This window comes from Hydra vulgaris, chromosome 07 (assembly GCF_038396675.1).
Source record: "Hydra vulgaris chromosome 07, alternate assembly HydraT2T_AEP".
NCBI lineage: Eukaryota > Metazoa > Cnidaria > Hydrozoa > Anthoathecata > Hydridae > Hydra > Hydra vulgaris.
The window spans coordinates 17,231,520-17,245,168 of record NC_088926.1 but is presented as its reverse complement, the minus strand read 5'-3'; the positions used below and the strand labels follow the sequence as shown (position 1 = coordinate 17,245,168).

Genomic DNA, 13,649 nt, shown 5'->3' with positions numbered 1-13,649 from the left:
ATCGTTCTCTTTAATATGAACACAACATGCCTCGGAGGTTTGGGATCCCTTTAATGAGAAAAAAATAATAAATTTGTTTTTTTTTTTATTGTTTTTTTATTATTATTATTCTTTATATTTTTAACATTTTTTTCTTTGTAATTTTTACATTTTTAAAACAATTTTGCTCTTATTTTAATAAATTTAGATTTCTGATGGTACTGTCAAATATACTCATATTTTAATAAATTTAGAGTTCTTTTGGTTCTGTAAAGTATGCTCTTATTTTAATAAATTTAGACTTCTGTTGGTACTGTGAAATATGCTCCAGAGAAGAGTTCAATAGTATGGACCATCAAATCATTTCAGGTGCTTTTGTATTTATATCTTCTCTTCTATTTTTATCTACTCATTTATTTTGTTATTGTTTTTTGACCGTTGTTGAGTTTGTTTGCAATATTTAGTTTCAAATATTTTATATTAAGTATTAAATTTTTGAATTAAAAAGTATTTTAGTTCAAAGTATCTAAAAGTAATAAGCTTTGAAAATTGGTTAACAAAAGTAATTTATTGCATTCAATATTATTTAGGGAGGAAAAGAGTTTTTAATGCGTGCTCATTTTGGATTGCCAAGTGTTGAAGCTGGTTTGTTTTTTTGAATTATATTTTTTCAAATTTTACATACTTTGGTTGTTTGAAGTTAAAAAATCAACAAAATGCTTTGGATAAACTTTTTTTTTTTAACAGAGGAAAGTGAATCTCGACCACCAATAACAGTGAAGTTTGAGATTCCATATTTCACTGTGTCTGGAATACAGGTAAATGTCTTGATGTTTATTTTTTTATAGTTAAATATTTAAATTATTATTTGTACTTTTATTATTATTGTTGATATTGTTTGTTTACAAAGTGTATACTTTTAAACAAAGAAATAAAATGATAAGATTTCTGTCAAATTAAATTGTTAGAACACTGTGAATGCTGTTAGAGTGGCCAGAAAACAGGAATTTAAAAAAATCAGTAGAAATATCAGGAAAGTTTTTCTTTGACCACAGAAATCAGGGAAATGTTATGGGGATTATTTTTCATTGAAATAAAATTAATTATTAAAACAATTAGAGCTAGCAGTTCTAAAATAAAATGTGTTTCAGTTTGTTAAAGCTGTTTGTTAAGGCTGTTTGTTAAAGCTGAAAAATCTTTAAAGTGTTCAGTTTTTTACTAGATACTATGCAATTCTGTTGTTACTTAACCCTTTATAGAATTTTAATATAACAACACCTTATATTGAAAAAGGAAACACAAATAAATTTAAAATGTAATATAGGCCATTTTTGTCATATATAATTATAAAGAATGTAGGTTGTTTTATAATATTATATAATTGTATTAACAATATTAATAAGTCATCAAATTGGATTGTGCAATAATTGATAGTATTCTAATCTAGCTAAATCCTCTAAATAAGCAGTTAGTATTTTTTATATTTATAATAAATATGTTGTTTTATTTTTACATTTTTTTACATTGTGATATTTTGATTATGGTATTTAGTTGTTGTTGCTATTCTCGTTGTTAACAGTTCTGTCTTTAAACCATAATAATAATAGAGAATATATAAATGCTACCTTTCAAAGTTACCTTTAGCATTTATCGGTTTAAAATAAAAAAATAAATATATAATATAACTATATATAATATATTTATAAAAATAACTATTATTATATTTATTTTAATTATTGATAATGTTTAGGTGCGATATTTAAAAATAATAGAAAAGAGTGGTTATCAAGCATTGCCATGGGTTCGTTATATTACTCAAAATGGAGGTAATGAATTGCATTTTTAGTATGTGTTAGTATACTAGGCCACAAAAATTTTAATATAGAGAGACATTGCTGAGTTTAAGCCCAATGCCAGGGCAAAGGATTGGACTCACTCAAAAAAAATGTTTTGATATATTTTGGTTTTAGCTAAAATTAGCTGAGATATTTTAGTTTTGCATATTTAGGTGAAATTGATAGCATATTTCAGTTTACATCTTAATGAAGCTAAGTTGTTTGTATTATTTATTGTTTTTTTTTTAAGCAGAACCTATGGTTTTGCAGTTGTACAAACAATTTATCTTTTTAAAGATTATTTTTAAAATACTTTAAAAATGACATTTAGTTTACATTTAAAACCAATCTTTGGTATACAAGCAAACCAATTGTTATAGTTTCAGCTGCTTTATCAAGAGCTTTGTCTTTCTTCAATTTTTGAATTTATTTTCTCTATTGTTTCAACATTGTCTTTAGTAAGATTTTGTCTTCAACAATCTTAATACAGACACTCTTGATTTATTGTTTTTATTACTATTGCTGTTTTTTTTTATAATTTCAGTCTTTAAAAGAAATAATCTTTTACTGCAAGACTATTGTAATAAATTTTGTATGAACTTGCAGAACTTATAATTTGTTTTTCAAAGTTTTATCAAACCAAAGAAAACTAAGAATAATATTCTGTTGTTTAAAAGTTGAACAATGCATAAATGCATTTAATTTTAAATTTTAAAAATCTTTTTAACAATATCTGAAATTAACTTTTTTAATTTTGTCTTGTATTGTATATGCTCATGTGATATTTTCATGTTACAAAATCCATAGTTATCGTAATGGTGTCATTCTTAATAAAACTCAAAAAGAGGCATATAAATTTTAAATTGTTTAATTTATTTGGATTTTCAAAATTTAAGTTATTAGCATTAGTAACTTTCGTTGCAAAATTGAGGTGTAAAGTGAATAAACACTTTGATGTTTTTTATAATTCTCATCCCTCTTCTGAGTAAATCATCTTGAATAAGTAAGGTTTATCTAGCTTACTATTTTCAATCTTATCTGTTTTCATAATTTTGAATCTTGAAATTGGAAAGAGTATGTGTGGTTGCAATCGTCAGGAATATGCTACTATTAAGTAATTAATAAAATAAATTCTCCAGAATCCCAAATATTGTTGTTTTATTTTTTTACAGAATTTCGAGGTTGTATTTAGAGTAATTAGGAAGAAGTAATTAGAGGAGGTAGGTAATGTTGTATCAAAAAGTTGAGCAGTGGAGGTATCAATTGCAAAAGTATGTTATGATTAGATGAGAGAATTATTTTTTACTTCTTATACCAAGAGATTTTACTAAAATGAATTGATTGCTCAGATTAGGTTGCAAAACAGGGGTAGCATTTTTGCTTTGATGCCCATGCCATTGTTGGCCTTATATAACAAGAGTTCCAAAAACTTTTATTATGCTTTTAAAATTAAAATGGTTTTGGTCCACAACTGTTTTGGTGCCTCAGTCAAGAAAGTGAATGATGGGTTTTTTTGCTATGGTCATTTGACGGCAAATTCTTTTTTTTCTTAAATTCCTAATTTTCCTTTTTTTTTTTTTCATCCAAATTTTTTTTTACTTTATTTTTATTTTTCGTATGACATGTATGGTTTCGTTTGCTACGTTTAATAGTATCAAATTATTTATTTTTTTAAATTATATTTTTCAATTATTTACAAAAGAGTTTTTTCTGTTTAACAAAAGTTATAATAATATCAAAAATATATTCAAGATACAATGAAGGTATAAAATTTAAACAGCTTATCAATGAACAAATTCTAATCAAAATTACTGAATAAACAGATTTTGAAAATGTTTTTGGAAGATTTCTGATTGAATTATCAGAAATCATCAATCATCAGAAAAAATATGAGAGTTGTACTAAAAACTAGTTAATGAGTATGGCATCTTACTAAAACTGGAGATTTTCCCACACAAAAAAGACTGGCTGTTGAATCACAAATCAAATCTGAATAAAAAATCATATGTATTGCTTGTTCATACACAAACTATCTGTTTTTTGAAACTACTGTATTGGTATCATATATCAATACAGTAGTTTCAAAAAACTACTGTATTGATATATGTATAAGTATATATATTGAGGCTGTTGAAAAAACAGCATATTGATTGAAGTCTGTTTACAAACAAAGAATGTTTTAAAAAATAATTCATTTTTAAATATTCGTTCAATATTAATATTATTACTGAATCTTTTTGCATTCAAAAAATAAATATGTAAAGTTTACTTTTTTTTACTATTATATAATTAGTTGTTACGACTTAACTCTAAAACATCTTCATTTTCTATCAGTATAAATATATAAAATTTGGTGTTTTTACCGTGCTGGGTGGTTACCTCCAACTCAAAAAATATTCCTGATTGGCTTTTGAATATGGAGGTTCAATGCAATGAAATGGTTCAGAATCAGGCGCTTGGCTTTTTGCTTTCGTAAAAAAAAAAAAGACTACATTAAGACCGTACTTTAAAAAAAAAAAAAAAAAGATTATATCAAGGCTGTCCTTAAAAAAAAATGATAACATCAAAGCTGTACTTAGATGCTTAACTTTTATACCTTTACATGCAGTTACGTTTAATCAAATTTTGTATCATTCAAAATAAGAAAATCAAATGTTGCATGAAATAGAAAAGCAGTTTTTACTAATATATGTTTCTGATAAAATTGGTTTTACTTTATTGGCATATTTTATAAAAGATTTTGTTAAATAATTTTAATTAGTAAATCAATAGTATCAATAGAATTTAAAACTTTTGAGATAAATGAAACTCGTTTGTTGTACCCATTTTTTTATCGTCAGTTACAAGCTTAATATCAATTTCTTTGATGTTAACCGCTTGATAAACTTCTATATGTTTTATACTTTTATCTTGATATTCAAAATTCGGTATACTAAATTATAAATTTCCAGTATTAACAAAAATAAAAATATTTTTTTGAAAATAATATCGAATTTTTTAACAATTAAAAATTACGTTACCAACATTTATTGTTTGGTATTAAAAAGTAAGTGCTGGTGATTACTTAAAAATAAGTGTTGGTGATTACTTCTTTTTTGTTTTCTATTTTCTATTTTGTTACTTTGTTTATTTAGATTATTCGTTGAGGACATCGACTTAGAAAAGCCATATTATTTTGAATTATTCATTCCGAAAATCGATGTAGAAAAAGTGTATATTATTTTTTTGTGTGTGGTATTTATATGCCAAAAGTCAGGGCAAATTTGAAATTTTTTTTATAACATGTAATTGACAATCCTATTTTTGCTTGAGAAACAGAAATTTATATATACTGAATATTTTTAGTATATATAAAATCAAATTTTATACATCATATCAAATATGTACTATAGCAACAGTTGGGTACAATAGCAACAATTTATATTTAAAGTATATACTTTTAGGTACGTTAAAATTCTTTGGTAAATTTTTTTATTTATTTTTATTTTTGTGTACCTGTTTGTGTGTCTGTCGAAATCGCAAGATTATTTGCTTGTGGTTAACAAATAATCGTAATGAAATAATTTTTAAAAAAGGTAATGAATATAGACTCTTTTCTTTTGGGCGCATAATGTTTCCGCTCCACTTACTTTAACCCTGAAGATACTTTTGCGTATTAACAGTCAATATAATTGTCTTCTTTAATTGCTTACATAGAATGGATCTGCTGCAATAATTACTTTACGATCTTTTTTATCGCGCAACCACAAGTCATGACTGTACTGTCTATTCTTATTGTTATATGAAAAAATATTAGTGTGTGTTGTGTGCGTAAATTATTAATAAAGCAAAACAACGATCAAAGAAATCAACGCTTATATGAATAGCAATACTTAAGTGAAATGCTTACACCTCTACCATGTCATACATCAATCCTAAGCGTCATTCCAAATGCGATTTAAGTTTTGAGATGTTTTTATTTTTCAAATTTTTTGTTAAAATACCCGATTGAAGGCAAAGCGTATAGTTTAAACGCAATCGTTCGTAGTTTTAAATATTTTGTAGCATCGTTAATTAACATTAAACTTTTTTAAACTACAAAAAATGGTATATCAAATCATAATAATGAAAGATTGTTAAAAATTTAATAGTATCAACGCCTTTAATACTTTGTTTTGTTGTAGCCAAATCGATGGGCAATATAATAAACATTTGGGAATCAATTACTTGATCATGTTTAGTATTCTGTCTAACAAATTCAGTTCCTTTTTGTTCATTTTGATACTTCTTTCTTTGTAGAAAGACCATGGGTAAGTTTAGGATTGCATTTATCTTCGGAGTTTTCATCGAAACATGTCAGAAATAACGCGAAATCTTCTTAATTGATCATTACGTCATTCTAGTGTATGTAGTGTGTTTTCAATCATGAAGTGTTGTAAGGATTCCTGCATGCGCATAAGATATATTTCCATAATGTTTTTTGAATAAAAATGTAATTTTTTGAACATAACTTCCGTTTTACTTTACGAAAAAAATAGGTTGTATAAAAAAATTATTGTAAAGATCTTAGTCATGATTAATTTAATTTTAAGTTTGTTTTTCAGGATCTAAAGGTTGTTTATTGAGAAAAAAGTTTTTTGCGTTAAACAAGCAAAATTTTTACGGGGGTATTTACTATGGAAAAAGTATACATTTTTGTAAAATTACCATATATATTTTTTAACAATATTGAGATTTATTATTACAAAAGTATTTTGAAAAAATTTTCAGCGTTTTTTTAAAACTAGAAATGAAGATGCGTATTAAATATTTGGCTTAAACTTAAAGTCAAAATAAACAGTAAAAAATACCTATGAACTTTAAACTTCATAAAACACCTATGAACTTAATAATCGTTTTTATAGTTTGACCCAACTTACAACAGGGTGCGGGTAAGTTGGCGATCTTGGTATTGGTTTGACTAATACATCTTGGTTTTGACTAATGAAAAATTTGTTCTTAATGATGATAGCAGTAAAGAAAAAATGTAAGAAATGTAGAAAAAATGTTTTTAAACAATTTTTTTCAAATGGTTTTATTTAAATTACGTTGTCGTGTATTTTATACACAAATATTTATTGAAATTTTATTTCGGTTAAACTTATGTGTTCTTCCTACAAAAGATTTTTCTCAGTAGCAAAACTTAACGAGTGCTTATTTTATGTTTGACTTGTCGAAGTAAACTAAAAGAAATTTAGAGAAATGAGTTTTTTTTTCTGAAATTAAGAAAGAGTACAATTAGTAAAAAAAAAAAATTACGAATTTTCTCATGACTTTGTTAGAAAAATGTGAGATGTATGCAATCACAAATGTGAAAATGTTTCTTTCCAAAGTTACCTAACGAGTATTTTTTTATGTTTATATATAAATAACTTCATATATTTTTTTATATATAAATATAAATAACTTAATATCTAGTCTCCTAGCTTTGCTCGTCATATGCAAAAAAGTGAATAGCTTGCAATAGTTTAGTTGTAGGCTACTTAAGTTGCGGCTACAACCCTCTCTTAACTCTATAACTCCGAAAGACGAACCTTGACGAGCAAAGCCGCTGCGCAGAAAAACAAGTTGAGTTACAAGAAGAAACAAATCATTAAAATCTTATAAAATTTCAGCACTGGCGAAACATTTGCATTCAAAGTCCAATCAAAACTTCAAGTCTTATAATATATATATATATATATATATATATATATATATATATATATATATATATAGAGAGAGAGAGAGAGAGAGAGAGAGAGAGAGAGAGAGAGAGAGAGAGAGAGAGAGAGAGATAGAGAGAGAGAGAGAGCGAGAGAGAGAGAGAGAGAGAGAGAGGGAGAGAGAAAGAGAGAGAGAGAGAGAGAGAGAGAGAGAGAGAGAGAGAGAGAGGGTAGATTATGGTAATATAAGCATACTAAAAAATTTCTAAGATGTGAGCAGTAAAGTAGCTTTGTATTTTTTGAATCCACTTTATGTGGTGATAACAGAATTCAGTATAATTAGCGTAAATTTGTATGCAGTAATTAGCGACTCTCCTTTAATTAAAATGCTATTAAATTTTTTGCGTTGTTAAAATATCATCGCAAATAAAACATCACGCATGAATGAGTCTGTGGCGCGAAATTTTGATGTTAAAATAATGAAATTAATTTTTTCATAAAGAAAAATATGATAGCTAGAATATCTTTACATATTTGTTTGAAAAACAATGCTTAGAAACATATAGTTTTGACTTTATTTAAAGATATCATTTTTGTGTAATATGAGTATGCTCAAATTACCCAGTGTTTTTCATTGAAATTACTTTGTTTAAATCCTAAAATAGCAGTCGTTTTAATTTATTTTTGAATAAAAACAAAACATAGTGAAACCTTTTTTAATATTTTAACAATACTAAATATCTTTTCGTAATTTAAATTCAAAAAATCTGTAACTTTGTCATTTAAAGATTTTTGCTAAAAAAAATTTAAAAAAATTTTTTTTTTTTTTTTTTTTTTTGCGTAAAACAAAGTATTGTTTCAATGAAAAGTGATATATAATAGCAATTTTTATTGCATTTTTATACCACAAAAGTGGTATAATAATGCAAATGACATATATGAAACTTATTTCAAAACTTTTTTTCGGTGTATGACGCTAACTTTCCCTTTGTCGAAACAATTGCAAAACCTAAGAGTTTGAACTCTCCTTGGATTACCAAGGGATTAAAAAATCATCGAAAATCAAACAAAAGTTGTATATAACTTTTCTTAAAATAAAAACAACTGCAAACGAAAAAATTTACAAAAATTATATATATTTGTTTGAGAAAATTCGTAAAAACTTAAAAAAAAATTGTTATTCAGAATTAATTAACAAATTTAAAAATAACCCAAAGCGCATTTGGGAAATAATGAAGCAAATTACTAGAAAAAAAAAATAATGCTTAGGTTTTCTACCGCAAATGATTAAAATTGATAACACTGTTATATTTGAACCAAATGCAATATCACATTAATTTAATAAATTTTTTACTGAAATAAGTCCTAAACTATCAATTAAGATCCCTAATACCAAAGCCTTATTTAGTGACTTCTTATTACCATTGGATAAGTGCGTATGCTCTGATGAGTTGTCCTCTGATTTATCAACTGAAGAACTTGAAAGGGCATTCAAATCTATTAAAAAGAATAAATCATGTGGATCAGATGAAATAAACGGAAACGTGATCATAGATTGTTTCGAGCAATTAAAAGATGTTCTCTTTAAAGTTTTTAGCGCATCAATTAAACAAGGAATTTTTCCAGAGCAATTGAAAATAGCTAAAGTGACTCCTATTTATAAAGAGGGCGATCAATCTAAAATAACAAACTATCGCCCCATCTCTGTGCTTTCTATATTTTCGAAAGTTTTAGAAAGAATTATGTGTAACAGAGTATACAAACATCTTGACAAAAACAACTTACTATTCGCTAATCAGTTTGGTTTTAAAAAGGATAACTCAACGGAGCATGCCATCATCCAATTTGTAAATGAAATCTCAAAATCTTTTGAACAATTAAAATATACTTTAGGTATTTTTATTGACCTATCGAAAGCCTTCGATACGGTCAACCATCACATTTTACTTGAAAAGCTGAAATACTATGGAATAAATAAACAAGTGTTGGTTCAAAAGTTACTTATCAAATAGAAAACAATTTGTTATTGGTAATGACAGCTATCAAAACAATTGTCTAAATATAACATGCAGGGTTCCACAAGGTTCAATCCTTGGACCACTCCTTTTTTTAATCTATATAAACGATCTAAATAAAGCAACTAATCTGATGAGCAACATGTTCGCAGATGATACTAATTTATTTGTCTCTAAGAGTGATATTAACGAACTTTTTGCTACAGCAAATAAAGAGCTTGAAAATTTATCCCACTGGTTCAAATCTAATAAACTAACACTAAACACCGAAAAAACTAAATGGATACTTTTTCATTCGCTTAAGAAAAAAAATTCCTTATCCTCAAACTTGCCTCAAATCTTTATTGACAATATTGAAATTAAAAGAGACCCCGTCACCAAATTTCTAGGTGTTTATCTCGATGAGAACATTACTTGGAATCAACACATTAATTATATATGCTCTGAAGTCTCTAAAAACATTGGAGTTTTTTTGTATAAAGCTCGAAATTATCTCAATAAGATAAATTTAAGACAATTCTATTTCTCATTTATTCATTGTTACTTAAACTATGTAAATATTACCTGGGGAAGTACTGAAAAAAGTAAACTACAACGTCTTTATCGCTGTCAGAAACGGGCAATTCGCATAATTAACTTTGCTGATCGTTTTTCTCATTGTAAACCTTACTTTATTGAAATGAGAATTTTAAGTATATATGAACTCAACGTCTTGAAAATTTTATGTTTTGTTTATATGTGGAAAAACAATCTATCTCCTCCAGTCTTTAAAGATCTCTTCAATTTAAAACCAACCAACAAATACGAACTTAGAAACAAAAATTTTTCAGAAAAACCTTTTTGTCACACAAATTCTAATCAATTCTGTCTTGCCTATCGTGCGCCACACCTGTGGAATAAACTTGTTTTGCCAAATTTTGAGTTTGATCTAACTAATTCTCTTCATCTTTTTAAAAACAAAGCAAAAAATTTTATTCTTTCTCAAAATAACCTTTTACAATATTACTAATCACTTGAAAAAATTTAATTCCTTGTTATTTTAACTTAACTTGTGAACTTTTTTTTACTTATTTCTTTCTCACGTTTTGTATTTTATATTGTTTACAATATTTTGCTAGTTTATATTATTTACAGTTTAACTCGTGTAAAAGAATAATATATATGTATTCTTCATAACACCTTGCACTTTACAATTATTGTAAATAAAAAAATATTAAAAAAGATGTAAAAAACAATATATTTTATTATATTTTATCAGGTCCCGATGACAAGATCCTTGTGATCTTCTTTCGGAAACCTAGTTTATATTGTTAGTCTGCTATATTTATATATTTGTAAAAGTATTTTAACAGTTTATATTATTGTATAACGACTGACTTTGTAAACTGAAATAATAAAAAAATAAAAAAATAAAAAAATAAATTAATTTTGTATTTTTGCACTTATACTGTTGAAGTAAAGTGCAAAAGTACACAAAGTTACCACAAAAGTGCATCGTTTCTTCGTTTTCAAAAATCTCTTTAAATCTGAAACTGAATTGAATTTACTAAACTTAAAATGGCAAAAGATAAAACAAACGAGAAGCCTTACACTTAGGAGACAATAAAAAGCTCATTGGATAAGATTGAAAATGGCGAGTTGAGCTTAAGAGCCGCAGCTCAATTCTACCACATTCCAAAATGAACGTTATCCGACCGAAAATCAAATAAGACTTTAGTAGTTGCTCGTGGCAATACAACAAAATTAAGCCCTTCTATCGAGTTAACCTTGGTTCACCTTCTTTAGATGCTTGGCGATTGGAGTTTTGGTAGACGATTAGATCAAGTTCAAAGTTTAGTAAAAGACTGTTTAATTGAAAATGATGAAACTTGTTTGTTCAAAAACGGAACGCTTGGTCGCAAATGGTACAAAGGATTTATGAGTCATTGGCACTCAGAGCTAAGCGAAAGAATAGCTACGAACATCGCATCTTTGAGAGCAGGGTCATGCGCTTCAGAAATTATTGCCCGTTATTTTGATGTTTTGAAAAAACATTTTGACTTAGCAATAATAGATTTGAGTAAAGCCATGCATTTGGGGAATTGTGATGAAACTGGTTTCAATGGTAAAAAAGGCGATGCGAAAGTAATTACCAGAAGAGGTTTAAAGCGTCCACTAGTAATAGCTGGAAATAACGAAAAAATAAACTATACTGTTCTTAATTGTGTTAATGCTGACGTATTCCTTCCACTGTCTTTTAATGTTTACGAATTAAAGAATTGACTCTTTAATGATTGGATTAAAGGAGGTCCACCAAACACATTTTACATAATATCACCATCTGGTTGGATGGAAAGTAATCAATTTTTGCAGTGGCTCGATGAAATGTTTATTCCTCACATTCAAAAAATTGATGGTTAACATATTTTACTTTTGGATGGTCACAGCACACACGTGTCATTAAGTGTAGCCTTAAAGTGTAAAGAAAACAATATAACACTAATTTGCATTCCCGCCCATTTATCTCATATTCTGCAGCTTCTTGATGTTGGTGTATTTTGCCATGTCAAAGATGTTTTGCGTGATAATTTACCAAAATTTTATAATGAAAGTGGTTTTAGCAATTTGTCCTAAAAAATTTTCTTAAATCTTACACTTGTACTCAAGTTATTGCTGGTTTTGAAAATACTGGGCTCTTTCCATTAAATCAAGAAAATATTGACAAATCAAAATTACAAATTCGTCAAACTTTTAATAACGCTTTAATAACATCATCAGCAGTTACAAAATCACCACACACCCCAAGTTCTTTGCCTCTGCTCAACAAACACAACAAACCTTAACTCCGCCTGCATCTCTAACTTCAATTCCAACCTTAAATTTAACTTCTCAAGAAGAATTGGCGACTTGTGTAAAAAATAATTTTGAAAGAGCTCTCTTGAATCAATTTTAATTCCAAAAGCTTATTAGCATCCTGCAAAAAAATCCAGAAATGTCATAACAGTGGCTGATCAAGCTTTTACAGAAGAAGCATGGTTAAACCAATTAAGAGAAAAAGAAGGTGCAAAGCAATTAAAACAAACATATGTTGAAATTGCAGCAGCAGATGTAGAAACTCCTACTAAGAAAGCCAAAAAATAAGTACAAAAAGTGCCCAAAATTTTTTGAAAATGAAAAGCCAGAGATGCAAGTTTTATGGAAAACTTTAGAAAAATCAAGTTGCAATTGGTGGATTTGTGATCCTTGTCTCCCAAAAAGATATACAATAGGCGATGAATTCTTTTGCACAAAAAGTTGCAGAACCTAGTTTATAAATTATTTTTTTTATTTCAAGCTCAAGCTTGCTTATGTTTTTTTATTTATTTTTTTCTGGTTTTTCTGTTTGTATTATTATTATGTCTATATTTTAATATTAAAAATAAAAATATTGAATTTATCAATTTATCTATGTTTTTTTTTCATATAATTTGGAACTGTCCGCTTTTAAGGTCAATTTTCCAAAAAGCGGACACTTTTAAAAAAATAAAATCTTATTTTCCATAGAAACTTGAAATTTAATTTTTTTTTACACTGCAGAATTGCTCTAATAAACAACTATATTCCAGAAGAAAAAATCCTACAAATTCTCAATATTAAAAAGGTTATTTAGTTTTTTATGAAGAGTGTCCGGTTTGCGGTACTTTTACTCTATTCCACAAATTAGTTCTAATAGTCAAAATGGTATTTTTTTACTTAATTAATGTTATTTTTTGAGCTAATTTAAAGTGCACAATCTTAAAGATCTGGGTAATAAGAGCACTTTTGCAAGTTTTTTAAAACCACTGTGTTTTTAAGAAACACTTTCGGTTGCACAAATATCTATGTGGATCATGAGTAGTAATTCCTAAAAATTGTTTATTTGCAAAAATTTTGAATTCATCATAATTATTTTTGAAAATTTTTGATTTTTTGCTTAAGGTACATATGAAGGGTGCAAGGGAAAAACAGGGAATGTCAGTTTTTGAAAATATTGTGATTTTTTTATTAACATGTTGTGCAAATCATAAACTACCATCAGTCTTAAATATGAAGCAAATAAATATAAATTAATGGTCTAATTTAGTGATAAGGAAAGGAAACAACATTACGTACGGGAAGACTTTAAAAACTAAATTTGATTCGTCTCAGTTTGCGAAAAA

General features: G+C 26.9%; 1 protein-coding gene across 1 annotated transcript in view; it reads left to right on the top strand.

Moving 5' to 3' along the window:
* The window catches only part of LOC100215897 (AP-1 complex subunit mu-1), a 29,068-nt gene extending 23,671 nt beyond the window's left edge, over positions 1-5,397 (top strand). Inside the window, exons 7-11 of the mRNA XM_065801223.1 lie at positions 280-348; positions 570-624; positions 727-797; positions 1,730-1,805; positions 4,949-5,397. Coding sequence (XP_065657295.1) covers positions 280-348; positions 570-624; positions 727-797; positions 1,730-1,805; positions 4,949-4,974 — 297 coding nt within the window. The 3' untranslated portion in view covers positions 4,975-5,397. The remainder of the gene's footprint in view (positions 1-279; positions 349-569; positions 625-726; positions 798-1,729; positions 1,806-4,948) is intronic.
* The last annotated feature ends 8,252 nt before the right edge of the window (positions 5,398-13,649 follow it).